Source organism: Lissotriton vulgaris, chromosome 9 (assembly GCF_964263255.1).
Source record: "Lissotriton vulgaris chromosome 9, aLisVul1.2, whole genome shotgun sequence".
In the NCBI taxonomy this organism is placed as follows: Eukaryota; Metazoa; Chordata; class Amphibia; order Caudata; family Salamandridae; genus Lissotriton; species Lissotriton vulgaris.
Genome location: NC_141697.1, coordinates 7552536 through 7566430, shown reverse-complemented (window position 1 = coordinate 7566430; position 13895 = coordinate 7552536). Strand labels below are relative to the sequence as shown.

At 51.0% G+C, this 13895-nt stretch overlaps 1 protein-coding gene across 1 annotated transcript in view; it reads left to right on the top strand.

Moving 5' to 3' along the window:
* Positions 1–13895, top strand: part of LOC147689523 (glutamate carboxypeptidase 2-like) — a 583351-nt gene that overhangs the window by 368425 nt on the left and 201031 nt on the right. Inside the window, exons 11-12 of the mRNA XM_086936912.1 lie at positions 1388–1451; positions 2279–2346. Of these exons, the coding sequence (XP_086793038.1) occupies positions 1388–1451; positions 2279–2346 (132 nt within the window). The remainder of the gene's footprint in view (positions 1–1387; positions 1452–2278; positions 2347–13895) is intronic.

Sequence of the window (13895 nt, the reverse complement as noted above, 5' to 3'; positions counted from 1 at the left end):
CCGTGAGTCTGGCGGTCCATGGACCTTCAGATTCACAATAATGCCCAAAGGCATTTGGACGGTAAGTTCCAGAATGGTATGATTCAGAAGAGGATGTCCGAGAGGTATTTGGGGGGAGGCGGCAGTGTATAATAGTGTCAGTCCCTTGTGCGAGGCTCTGTTTTTGTCGAAGCGGCGGCCAGCTTCATGGCGATGAGGCTCAGATGGGGGTCTGTCTAGGCAGATTGTATCAGGTGCTAAAGTGAGGACCTTCTTGAGGGGGCAGTGGAAGAAGGGGGCTTTCACCAGTGCACCTTTACTTGAGTCCATTCTGCCAATCACCAGTGAACGGGTGTGTATTCTATTTGTACTGGACTGGATATGTAAGTCAATCCTGCGAACGTTCAATGCTTGGTATAGTGCAGTAGTGGCAGTCTGAGCCGTGAGTGATTCCATTACTACCTCGCCTGGTTTCCAGTGCAGTGTCCCCATTCACCCCACAGACACCACACAGAGCTGTTTCCAGTGGAAGGTCCTTATTCACCCCACAGACACCACACAGAGCTGTCTCCAGTGCAGTGTCCTCATTCACCCCGCAGACACCACACAGAGCTGTTTCCAGTAGAAGGTCCTTATTCACCCCACAGACACCACACTGAGCTGTCTCCAGTGCAGTGTACTCATTCACCATACAAACAGTGCAGTGTCCTCATTCACTCCACAGACACTACACAGAGCTGTTTCCAGTGGAAGGTCCTTATTCACCCCACAGACACCACACAGAGCTGTTTCTAGTGCAGTGTCCCCATTCACCCCACAGACACCACACAGAGCTGTTTCCAGTGGAAGGTCCTTATTCACCCCACAGACACCACACAGAGCTGTTTCTAGTGCAGTGTCCCCATTCACCCCACAGACACCACACAGAGCTGTTTCCAGTGGAAGGTCCTTATTCACCCCACAGACACCACACTGAGCTGTCTCCAGTGCAGTGTCCTCATTCACCCCACAAACAGTGCAGTGTCCTCATTCACTCCACAGACAGTGCAGCGTCCTCATTCACCCCAAAGACAGTGACACCACGCGGAGCTGTTTCTAGTGCAGGGCACTCAGTCTCCTCACAAACACATACACCATACTAGGCTCTGTGCCGCATCCTCATTTAACCTGTGATCACTGACCCTTCCTGAGCTGTTGCCATGGTTACGATGTCACAGCACCCTCACTGGCTTACACTAAACACTGCATCCTCTTTGGCCCATTGCTGACCTCAGTCTGACCTGTAATCTCGTCCATTGATTCCCACAGTCTGTTCTTTGGCTCTATGAGGGTTGTATAGAAGGGAGTTGGTCTGTGATTGTGATGTAGGAATGAGGAAGTAGTGTAAAGTTGTGTTCTCTCTTCCCAGGAGATGTCCAAGGTGCTGGGATCCAGGGCCGTCGCCTACCTTAACGTTGACCTGGCTCTAGAAGGTGAGTGCCTGCAGAGTGAGGGGACAGATTTGAAAACATTAGGCATTTTAATCCATTGACTCCATGACATGGTGGTGGCAGCTGCAAGGCATGCTGGGATACCTTGCTTTAACTGATGGTGTTTTGTAATCTTTACTGTGTCTTGATGTGCGTGGATTGTGGAGTGTCTTCATGTGAGACCCCTTGCACCCACAATGAAGGGTTTCCAGCTGGGGGCTCAGCGACATTCTGTGATGATGTCATCAGCAATGTTGCGGTGCCCTCCCATCCTTGGCAGGACACAGCCTACCCATGGGGGTATCTAATTCACTGGAAATAAAACATACCAATGCAGAGCTGCCATTACATCATTTCTGAAGGTGGACCCCTAAAGCACAGGTGTTTCCTGAAACAATACCAGTGATACCCCAACACATTCGGTCTTCTTCCTGAACTGAGGAGAGACTTCTAGACTGTTACTATCTGGGACACCCTGGGTGCGATGATGGAGCGTTCCACTTCTAGTGCCTGGATGAGGTGAAGGGCGTTCATTTAAATGGAGCTGGTTTGAGGCAATGGAACAGTCCATTTCTATTATGGGGGTGACATGACAGAACAGTTGATTTCTATGATAGGAGTGAGTGATGGAGTGATTCTTGGGTGAAGTAATGGATCTGTCCATTTATATTATGGGGGTGGCATGACAGGACAGTTGACTTCTATGATAGGAGTGAGTTATGGAGTGGTTCTTGGGTGAAGTAATGGATCTGTCCATTATTTGTGCGCTTAAGGGAGGGAAGGATGCACATCACTCACTGTCTCTGATTGTAAACGTGTCTTCATCTCAGGGAATGCCACCTTCAGGGCGATGGCGACCCCTCTTCTTAACTCTCTTCTGTATGAGGCGGCAAAGAAGGTGAGTCTGAGGATTGGGCACTCAAGTTCCCAGCTTCACTATGGAAATATGTTTTTATTTGTGAATGTGTAACACAACACATGTACCCTTCAGTGCCAGGAAGTCCGCAAAATGGTTAATAGACCAGAACTCCGCAAGATTTCAGACAAGACTTATCTGAAGAAAGAGAAGGTCTTGGAGGATTGTCTCTTGGTCCAGAGGTGGAAGTCTGCAAAGAGTGAATGTGGGTGGGCTCTTAGTGAGAGGACGCGGGGGTCCCTAAGAAGAGTCGAAGGCACGTAGGACCTTGTACACGCCGGTTGTGGCCTTTGAGGCATCCTCTTGCAGGAGGGTGTTCGAGGCATGCATGACTGGTGTCTTCCTGGAGGGAATGGAAACAACCTTGGCATGGGGGACTTTGATCTTTGTATGAATGGGCACTGCTCCTTGGGTGAACCCAGCGACCGTTGACCCTGCCTCTAGGCTAGGCCACCCCCACGCGCTGCTGTCTTCCAGCCTGCCTCCTTGCCCAGCTGATCCCTGCTTGGACGACCCAGCCGCCGCTGAGCCGCCCACCGCCTGATTTTCCCACCGCTGCCTACCTGCGGCCCGCCCCCCTCCAGCCCATTCACCCTCCCGCTCCCGCCATCCAGCTGCTCCTACCTCCCAGCTCCTTACTTAAGGGGGCTGCGTGCAGGCATAGGGAGCGACCGTTGACCCTGCCTCTAGGCTAGGTCGCCCCCACGCGCTGCTGTCTCCCAGCCTGCCTCCTCGCCCAGCTGATCCCGCCACTGCTGCCGCCTTGGACGACCCAGCCGCTGCTGAGCCGCCCGCCGCCTGATTTTCCCGCCGCTGCCTACCTGCGGCCCGCTCCCTCCAGCCCATTCGCCGCCCTGCTCCCGCCACCCAGCTGCTCCTCCCTCCCGGCTCCTTACTTATGGAGACCACGAAGCGACCGCGCAGCGGACACACGCAGCGGGCGCGCCAATTGTGCGCCGAAGGCCTGCCAAAGGCAAGCCCATCTGTCCCCGTCCGCGCCTGGACTGCGCCCAGCACCAGGACCCCTGGCCCTCAACGATGCCAACTCACCCGCCGATCTTACGATGCCGCTACCCTCCACGCACTCAACGCCAGCCGGAACCCCGCCTGCTACAGAGTCACCCCAAAACGCACCCAGGGACCCTTCACCTGCCAAGCCTGCAAATTCACCTGCCTCTGAACCTGCACCACACCCGCCAAGCCGAGCTCCGGCAACAACCACCTTAAGTGCATCCTGCTCAACACCCGCTCCGTCCACAGGCACGCCGTCGAACTGTGTAACCTCCTCGACACAACATCACAAGACGTCGCCTTCCTCACAGAAACATGGATGAACGCCTCCTCCCCCGACATCGCCATAGCCATCCCGGATGGGTACAAGATCACCCAGAGGGACCGCGTCAACCAAACTGAGGAGGCATCGCCATCGTCCACAGAAACACCATCCGCATCACGACCAACTCCAACGACACCCTCACCGCCGCCGAGCACCTTCACTTCCAGATTCACACCGACGCCAAGACCACCCTCACAGGCACCCTCATCTACAGACCCCCAGCACCACGCACACAATTTAGCGAAGCCATCGCAGACTTCGTCAGTCCGCACACCCTCACCTCCACAGACTACATCCTCCTAGGGGACCTCAACTTCCACCTGGAAACCAACAAGGACTGCAACACCGCCTCCCTGCAGGACAACCTCGCCAACCTCGGACTCAAGCAACTGGTGAACACCCCCACCCACTACGCCGGCCACACGCTCAACCCCATCTTCTCCTCCAGCAAGCACATCTCCTTCAGCTACTCAACCGGACTACACTGGACAGACCACAGCTTCGTCCAATTCAACTTCAGGAGAACTATGACCCACCACCACCCGCAACAGGTTCCCCGCAAAAGCTGGAGCAAGATCACCGCCAGCCAGCTCACCACCGCCCTCAGCCAGAACCCTCCCACCAACCCGACAGACCCCAACAAAGCAGCCCGCAACCTCACACAGTGGCTTACCAACTGCGCCGACGAACTCACACCACTGAAGAATCCTCCCAGCTGACCCGGCAGCAGGAAAGCCTTGTGGTTTAACAACGACCTCAAAAACTCCAAGAAAACCTGCCGCACCCTCGAGAAAGCCTGGCGCCACGACCAGACATCAGAACACATGACCGCCCTCAAGAACGCCACCCGCAAACACCACCAGCTGATCCGCACCAGCAAGAAGACAACATTCAAAGAACGACTGGACAACAACACCCACAACAGCAAGGAACTTTTCAGCATCGTTAAATAGGTCTCCAACCCCAGCGCCTGCAACAACGACATCACACCCTCGCAAGACCTCTACGACTCACTCGCCTCGTTCTTCCACCGCAAGATCGCCGACATACACAACAGCTTCGGCGCGCTAACCACGCACCGAACCACCGAACCAGTACCCCCACTACCACCCTTTGCACCTGGACCCCTGTCAGCACCGAAGACACCACCCACCTGATGAACACATCCACTCCGGCTCCCCTACCGACCCCTGCCCACACCACATATTCAACAAAGCCGACTCCATCATCGCACCCCAACTCCAGAACATCATCAACAGCTCCTTCTCATCTGCCACCTTCCCGGAGAGTTGGAAACATGCCGAGCTGAGCGCCCTCCTGAAGAAACCCACCGCGGACCCCACGGACCTGAAGAACTTCCACCCCATCTTGCTCCTCCCCTTTCCAGCCAAAGTCATCGTGAAAACCATCAACAAACAACTCTCGGCCTTCCTCGAGACCAACGGATCCCTCGACCCCTCACAGTCCAGTTTCCGAGCAAACCACAGCACCGAGACCACCCTCATCGAAGCCACCGACGACATCAGGTCCCTGCTCGACAACGGGGAAACTGCAGCACTCATCCTTCTGGACCTCTCAGCAGCCTTCAACACCGTATGCCACCGCACCCTGATACAGCGCCTCAGCAACATCGGAATCCAAGGAGCGGCCCTGGAGTGGATCATCTCGTTACTCGACGTAAGAACCCAGAGAGTCCGCCTCCCCCCGTTCCGATCCGCGGCCACCGAAGACATCTGCGGTGTTCCGCAAGGATCCTCATTCAGCCCCACCCTCTTCAACATCTACATGAGCCCTCTCACAGAGATCTCATGAAAAAACTACCTCAACATCAACTCCTACGCCGATGACACCCAGCTGATCCTCTCCCTCACCAACGACCCCGCCACCGCCAAAGCCAACCTTCAGGAAGGAATGAAAGACGTTGCGGAATGGATGAAGATCAGCTGTCTGAAACTGAACTCAGACAAGACGGAAGTCCTCATCCTCGGACCATCTCCCTCCGCCTGGGACGACTCCTGGTGGCCCCCTGCACTGGGCACCGCACCTAAGCCAATGGACCACGTACGCAACCTGGGCTTCATCCTGGACTCCTCCCTCACAATGACCAAGCAAGTCAACGCCGTCTCGTCATCCTGCTTCAACACCCTGCGCATGCTCCGAAAGATCTTCCGATGGATCCCCACCGAAACCAGGAAGACGTCACCCAGGCCCTCGTCACCAGCCATCTGGACTACGGGAACACCCTCTACGCTGGAACCACAGTCAAACTCCAGTAAAGACTCCAGCGCATTCAGAACGCCTCAGCATGACTCATCTTGGACATCCCTCGCTACAGCCACATCTCTGCCCACCTGAAAGACCTGCACTGGCTCCCCGTCAACAAGAGGATCACGTTCAGACTCCTCACCCACGCACACAAGGCTCTCCAAGACACAGGCCCGAAGTACCTTAACAGCCGCCTCACATTCTACACACCCACCCGCCAGCTCCGATTTTATTTATTTATTTATTTATTTATTTATTTATGCAATTTTATATAGCGCGGACTTTACCCGAAGGTGTCAGAGCGCTTCACAATAGGAACAGAAAAGATACAAACTGAGAACGTTACACGAGCAACAGATTGCAGAGGCATTCGTTATGTTACATACGGTAAAGTGATAATTGTGAGCAACCAAGAATACATGAGGTAGTAAAAATTGTGAGAAACCAAAAATACATGAGGTAGACAAGGTAATTGTGACACTTGTGAGCAAACAAAATACATGAGGTAGTAAAAATGTGGGCTACCAAAAATACATGAGGTAGTAAAAAGTGCTCAGGAGGGAAAAGTGACAAGTGTGCAGGCTACAAGAGAAAATAGAGTATAATTTGTGGTATAATACTGCAGTATATGTTACACACTCAAGCACAAGAACAAACGATTACGTAGGCAAAAGTAGCACTTGTGCAAGTATCAAAGGTAAAAAACCTGTGAGAGGAAGCAAACCGTGTGTTACAGGGGCAAAGTGGTGAGTGCAAGTTGCAAGAGGGTACCAAACACAAGTACATGGATAATACTGCAATAAAAGGCAAACACTCTAACCGCAAGAACACACTGGGAAGGCACTTCCATGGACATGAGAAGTAGAAATTATCAGTAGTGGGAGATCTTCCTACAGACAGAAGAGAGTTACTTTTGGAGGTGTCTCTGGAGGAGGAGAGCTTTGAGGTCCCTTTTAAAGGCCTGGGAGGAGGCTGTGGTCCGGAGCTGAGGCGGCAATGAGTTCCAGATTCTCACTGCGTTGCCTGAAAATGATTGGGCCATCGTTCTTTCCTTCTTGAAAGTGGGAGGTTCAAGCAGTAGATTCTCCGCATTGCGTGAAGGTCTAGAACCTCCAGAGAGTTTCAGTTTATTCGCCAGGTAGAGAGGAGAAGAGGAGTGCAGGGCTTTGTGGGTGATACAAGCGGTCTTGTAGATAGCTCTAGCCTCCAAGGGAAGCCAGCGGAGGGTAGATAACATCGGTGTGATGTGATCGCTTCTTTTGGCCCCATAAATGAAACGAGTTGCTGAGTGGAAAACAGACTTAAGTGGGGACACGTGGGATTTGGGGAGGCCAGTAAGAAGAGAATTGCAGTAGTCGAGTCTGGAGAGGACCAGTGCTTGCACCAGGGTTATAAGGTCCCGCTCCGCGAAGAAGCGACGGATTCCCCAAAGAAGGCGCAGTTGGTATCGAGCTGATTTCGCAATGGAATTGATGTGGGGAATTAGATTAAGTTTTTTGTCTAGTATGACACCAAGGGATTTGGCGCTGTCGACAATGATGGGATTATTGTTTAGTAGATTCATCTGATCCATCCATGATTGAACCGGGGGAGGAGAGAGTGAGGAGGAGAAGAGGAGGAATTCAGTTTTGGAGGGATTCAGAATCAGTTGATGAGTTAACATCCAGTTTTGAGTGGAGTTGAGAGTGGAGCTTAGGATGGAAAGATCGTGAGTAGAGGCAATCTTGAGGTAGAGTTGAGTGTCGTCAGCATAAAGATGATAGTGAATCCCGGATTTACTTAGGAGATTTCCCAGTGGTTCTAAATAGAGATTGAACAGTGTGGGAGCAAGTATCGAGCCTTGGGGAACACCTTGACCTACCGCCACAGGAGGTGAAAGACTGTTCGCTATTTTGATCATTTGGGATCTGCCAGAAAGGAAGGATGCAAACCATTTAAGCACAGTGCCCTCCATGCCCATTCTCTGTTGAAGAATATTGAGGAGGGTATTATGATTGACAGTGTCAAAGGCTGCGGAAAGGTCAAGGAGAATTAGCAGACAGGACCCCCCTGAATCGAGTATCCTCAACGCGTCATCAACCACTTGCAGTAGGGCTGTTTCAGTGCTGCAGTTTTGGATGAAGCCGGACTGACAGTGGTCTAGAAGGTCATTGTCCTTGATATGACAGGAGAGTTGTTTTGCTACACATCTTTCTGTGATCTTCGCCAGAAAGGGAAGGTTAGTGATGGGGCGGAAGTTGTTGAGGTCATTCGCATCTGCAGTGGGTTTTTTCAGAAGAGGGGTGACCTGCCCAGTTTTGAAGGAGGCAGGAAGGGAGCCTTGCCAGAGGGAGAGGTTGATCAGAGTGGTCCAATAGGAGAGGGAATGGGTATAGAAGTCAATGGCAATGGCACTGGGGATAGGGTCAAGAGAATGGTTGGATGGCTTCGTTTCTCGTATGCACTTGAGAAGGGCATCTTCAGATATAGGGTCAAAGCTCTGCCAAATGGCTAAGGATTTGCGCTCCTCTGGAGGGGTAGGATGAGCGACCTGATCCACAAGTGATTTCACTTTTTCATCAAAGAAAATAGCAAAATCCGCAGCTCTCTTTGTAGAATCATCCACCTTGGAGGTTGGGGGAGAGCCGTTAGGCATTTTGATGAGATCAAATAGTTTTTTGGGTCTATTTTTGGCAGAATCAAGGAGGGTTTTGAAGTGTGTCGCTTTCCCAAGGAAGATGTGCTTGTGGTACTTGGATCTTGCTGAGCGAAGCTTGGCCAGATTGTCGGAGGAGGGCACTTGCCTCCATTGTTTCTCCAGGGATCTTAGCTGCTTCCTTTCCTCATAAAGGGATTTGTTGAAACAAGGTGCTGAGGGAGTGGGCCTTAACCTTTTGCTTTTGAGTGGAGCGACTTTATTAATTTCAGCTGCAAGAACTGTGAGGCTTTGAGAGGTGAGTTCGTCAACATCTAGGTTCGGGTCGAGCCTTGGAAGGGATAGCAAAGCTGATTCACAGAGGGGACCGACATCAATATTTTTTGCATCCCGGAACCATGAGATGGCCCTCTTGGGTTGGCCAAGAGTTATAGAGTGTGAAAGTTGAAGAGAGAATGGGATGAGGAGGTGGTCAGACCAATCTACATGAATTGGGGTAGTGGTAGAAAGCATGCCTGCTTTAGATATAACAAGGTCCAGGATTGCGCCCTTAGAATGGGTTGATTCCGTGCAGTGTTGGATAAGATCGTTAGTAGATAGGAAAGTGGCCAGTGAGTTCGCAGAGGAGTCTTGCGGTACTCCCCAGTGGAGATTGAAGTCACCCACGAAGGTCTGATTGTCACTTCGCGAGTATTGGTCGCTGATAAAGTCGGTGAGTTCATCCATAAACGAAGGGCCACTACGAGGCGGGCGGTAAATGACATGGAATCTGAGGGGTGAACGGTGTTGCAAATGAAGCTCAAGAGAAATGCATTCAAAGGTTTTGGAGGAGCTGTTAGGAGAGGCCTTGAGTTGGAGGGTGTTTCTAAAGATGACTGCAACACCTCCCCCCGTGTTGCCAGTTCTGTCATTCCTAAGTAAAGAGTAGCCTGTGGGTAATAGGAGATCAAATATAGAGTGAGATGTATCTTTGAACCAGGTCTCTGTGAGGAAGAGCATGTCGATATTATGAAGGGTGATGGTATCGGAGATTTCAAGTTTGTGTTTTACTGCAGATCTGCAGTTGTGAAGCATGCAGCGCAGCTCTGTCAAGACTGTTTTGGTGACGGGGGCACTAGGGCTCTGAAGGGTGATCGGGATATTGTACTTATGAGGGGGTGCTCGGGGGGGTTTAGGTGGATGCTTTGTTCTGACAGAGGTGATGATCGGAATGGCGTAGATAGTGGGGTTGCTAGGGTATGTCAGTTGAGGAGGGGTGGCGCTCAAGGGCTTGAGTGAGTTAACAGAGTTTCCCGATGATAGGTTAAGCTTGGCTGTACTGGGGTGAGGGGGCGAGGTGCATCTCGTGGGAAGTTGGGAAGGAGTAGCGGTGCAAGAAGGGGTGACAATCTTAGAGCATAAAAGTGAAATGGCAGCTGTAAGCTGGGAGATGGAGGTGATAAGAGAGCCTAGTGTGTTTTCCAGTGAGAATGGGGCAGAGCACGGAAGGTTGGGTTGGGGAAGGTTGGGTGGCTCTATTGAAACAAGGGGGGGTGGAGTGGGTGGTGGCAGGCAGGGAGAGGTGGCAGGAAAGGAGGTAATTTTGGGTGTGGGGTTCATAAGTGGGGAAGGGTAGTGGGTGAGAGCGGGAGTTAGTGAAACGGAGGTTAAGGGAGAGTTGTCAATGTTGGTGTTGCAAGAGGGAGAGGAATTAAGGACAAATTTAGGGGGAGAGGTGTGTGGAACTCGGCAGTTGGGTAGAATGAGAGGGGAGGCCTGTGTGGCGTCATGAGAATGTAGGAGGTTTGGGAGGAAAAGAGGTGAGGTGGTTGTGGAGGACCTGTCAGCTAGGAGAGGTGGCTGCGAGGGAACGGGCATCAGGAAAGGTGAGGGGTGTTGGGAGAAAGGGGAGTTGAAGAGAGGAAGTGGTTCTGCTGGGCCCGAGGGAGGGAAGTGGAGGGGGTTACCGGGCGGGGAAGGGGAGTAGTGCAACATTCCTGGCGGAGTAGGGGGGAGGAGAGAGATGCGGTGGGATTGAGGAGAGGACGGGGTGAATAACGAGGGGAGGAGGGGGCAAGGGGGAGGGATGGAGGGGGTGAGGGGAGCATAAGGAAAGTACACTTGGGGAGAGGGACGGAGGAGAGGTGGGCTAAAAAGGGGGGTAATGGGAAGGAAGATGGGGGAGGAGAAGAGATTGGAGAAACGGGATGGTGCAGATGGGACGAGGAGCGTATTGGCTTGTGGTAAGGTTGAAATGATGTGTGAAGGGATATACTGTGAGGGGGGAGGAATAGGAGGGGAGGTCACAAGGGGGGGGGAGGGAAGGGGGCCGACCTGTGCTCCTCGAGGGAGCCGCCAATTGGAGTGAGGTGGGGTCTGCGGAGGAGAAAGGGAGTAATGGGTGGAGCTGGAAGGAGAGTGATGGCGGAATCCGGTTGCAGAGGAGGGGAGTAAGGAGGGGAAGAGGCAGTCAAAGAGCGAGAGGCAGTTGTCTGTGCCTTGGATCAGGACAGTACCATTGTTGTAGAGTGAGATAGTGAGGTTACCTTTGAAGCAAGCAGAGGGGGAAATTTTTAGTTTTTTCCCATGGGGGATAGAGGAGGAGGAGGTGACGTTGAGGGAATAGTAAAAACTGTTGGACCAGGAGGGGATGTCATGAGTGAAGAAAATGAAATCATTTTTTAGCCTCCCAAAACGACTATTGTAAAATTGATCCACAAAAAGGGAATCTGGGAAACGTTCAATAGTGTTATGTTTCCATCGTTTGGTTGCGGCTTTAGACAGGCTAGGAGGATAAATGATTTTGTAGCAATTAGTTCCAGCCTTAACTCGGGGGGTGGCCATGATGGTGAAAAGTGGCGAAGGAGTGTGGGGGGGGATAAGAGGAAGGTGTTACTGGGAAAGCGGTGGAGAAGAGAAATAGAAGGGCATAAAGGGGGCACATAGTCCGGACGTTAAGGTGAGGATATCAGAGCTAATGTGCCGTTTGGGACTAGCAAATCCTAGGTGTGCAAACCAGCCTCAACATCTTAAGAGTATCAGTATAGGTGCTCAGGGCAGGGTGCGGAGAATATACTATATGCATAGCGATTTCCAACACCAACAAATATCTACTGGCCTGGCGCCCTACAAGTCTTGCAGACTCCTAGTCCAGCTGGCCATTTCGGATGGGGACTCACATGCCCTAAAACCATAGTGTCAATAGGTGCAAGTGCACTTGATACACAATAGTAGCATATGGTATATACGGTGAATTACAAAGTGCAAGGTGTAAGTGTATATGAGGTAGCACACGATACAGTTAACACAATGTACAAAAATCTACGTAAATATATGAGGTATCAATCGGTGCATTCCGGGAAAAAAGTGAGAAATTCCAGGATAAAGGTGTGATAGGTGCAGCTTACAAAAATGTACAATAGACAACTACAAGAATGGTACTAATGATGTGCTGAGAACAGGATACCAGTGCAACCAAGAAGCTGCATGATGGTATATGTGAGGTATCAGTCGTTGCATTCCAGGCATAAAAGTGAAATAGGTGCAGCTTACAAAGTGTACAATAAACAAATCAAAGAATGATATACTGATACAAGGTACCGGTGCAACCAAAAGCTGCATGAAGCAGAAATGACATTAGCGAGCAGCCAGAAATAATTGAGGTAGCGAACTGTACATTACTAGTAAGAAGAGTGAGGTTTGTGCAGGTTACACAAAATGTACAAAATATACTGATATACTGATACAAGGTACCGGTGCAACCAAAAGCTGCATGAAGCAGAAATGAGAAATGACATTAGCGAGCAGCCAGAAATAATTGAGGTAGCGAACTGTACATTACTAGTAAGAAGAGTGAGGTTTGTGCAGGTTACACAAAATGTACAAAATACAAGTAGAGGTATAGTACTGCAATAAAAGGTAGACTCTTAGTCACATGAGGGTTTAAATACAAAGCTATGTAAAGTGTGCTATCTAACAAGGCCAGGTCTTAGGGAATGGTCGGATAGAGAGAATGACTAGTCCAAAATGGCCGCCCAAGGGGGAGAGAGACCAATCTAAAATGGCCACCAAATAGTGAAGATAGATAGTTAGTCCTCTTTTTGTTGTTATGCTTTGAGAGCAGGGAAGTGCAGTTTCAGTTTCTGTTCAAGCAAGTCCAGTCCCTAGCTTGCTGGAGGGAGTCTTATCTCTGCTATGGAGGTCTTGTGTGGGGGAGTTAAATTGCGGAGCCTCGTGACCAAAAGAAGGTAGAGGATGGGATTTATGACTACAGTTTTATGGCTCCAGCCATTTTGAACAAAGGAAGTTTTTCAAAAATGTGTGCAAGCGAATGGGGAGAATAAATACCTTATTTGTGGGTGCTACTCAGCAAGCACGTCGATGTTGATAGTAAGGTTATCTATCACATGACTAGCCAAAGTGAAAACAACCTCAATGTGCATAGCAGGTTGCTGGATAATGATCGTGCATGGCAGAGCAGCATGCCATAGTCCTGGGGGTCGTTTTTGTCCGAGAAGATAGATCTGATGGCTTCAGCACGCTCTTTTTTCACGTTGCCGGTGTGTGTGTTCCTCTTTTCCGGTTGAATGTTCAGTAGAAAATAAGAAGAACTCCATTGATGAATGCCAGCCTCGCCCTCTCCTCCATCCCACGAATCCGCAAATCCCCCGTCTTTGGAAGATCCTTCTCTTACCTGGCAGCCAAGACATGGAACTCCCTCCCAACTCACCTACGGCTGACCCTGGACCATCTCTCCTTCAGGAAACAACTCAAGACCTGGCTGTTCGAGCAGTAGCGACCCCCACCCCCCCCCTCAGCGCCTTGAGACGCTACGGGTGAGTAGCGCGCTATACAAATTCTGTTGATTGATTGATTGATTGATTTAAGGGAGGCTGATTTTGGGGTGAACAGACTCAGGTCTTGCGGTGAAAAGGGCAGTGGGTTAGAAGAGCATGTTTGGGACATGCACTTTCGCTGCTTTTAATGGTTTGATTTTGCAAAGGTTTCGGAGAGAAGTAAGACTGCTGCTGCAATGAAGGGGCATTGATCTTGGAGTCTGGTATTAAAAGAAAATGTGATCGTTTGAGGTGTTGGGGTGGAAGCCCCTGCGTATGGAGGCACCGCTCATGATGTTGGTGCCTGGGCCGTGGCCTTTGGTACGGCTCTGAGTTGAAGGGGCATTGATCTTGAAATGTGGTGTTTGGGGGATGTGCTTTTGGTGCAGCAATGGTCTGAATAATTTTCACGCCAGCGGAGGTGCTTTACGACAATTTACTGCCTTTGCATGGGCTTTTGACCAAGGATGGAGGGCTGTGG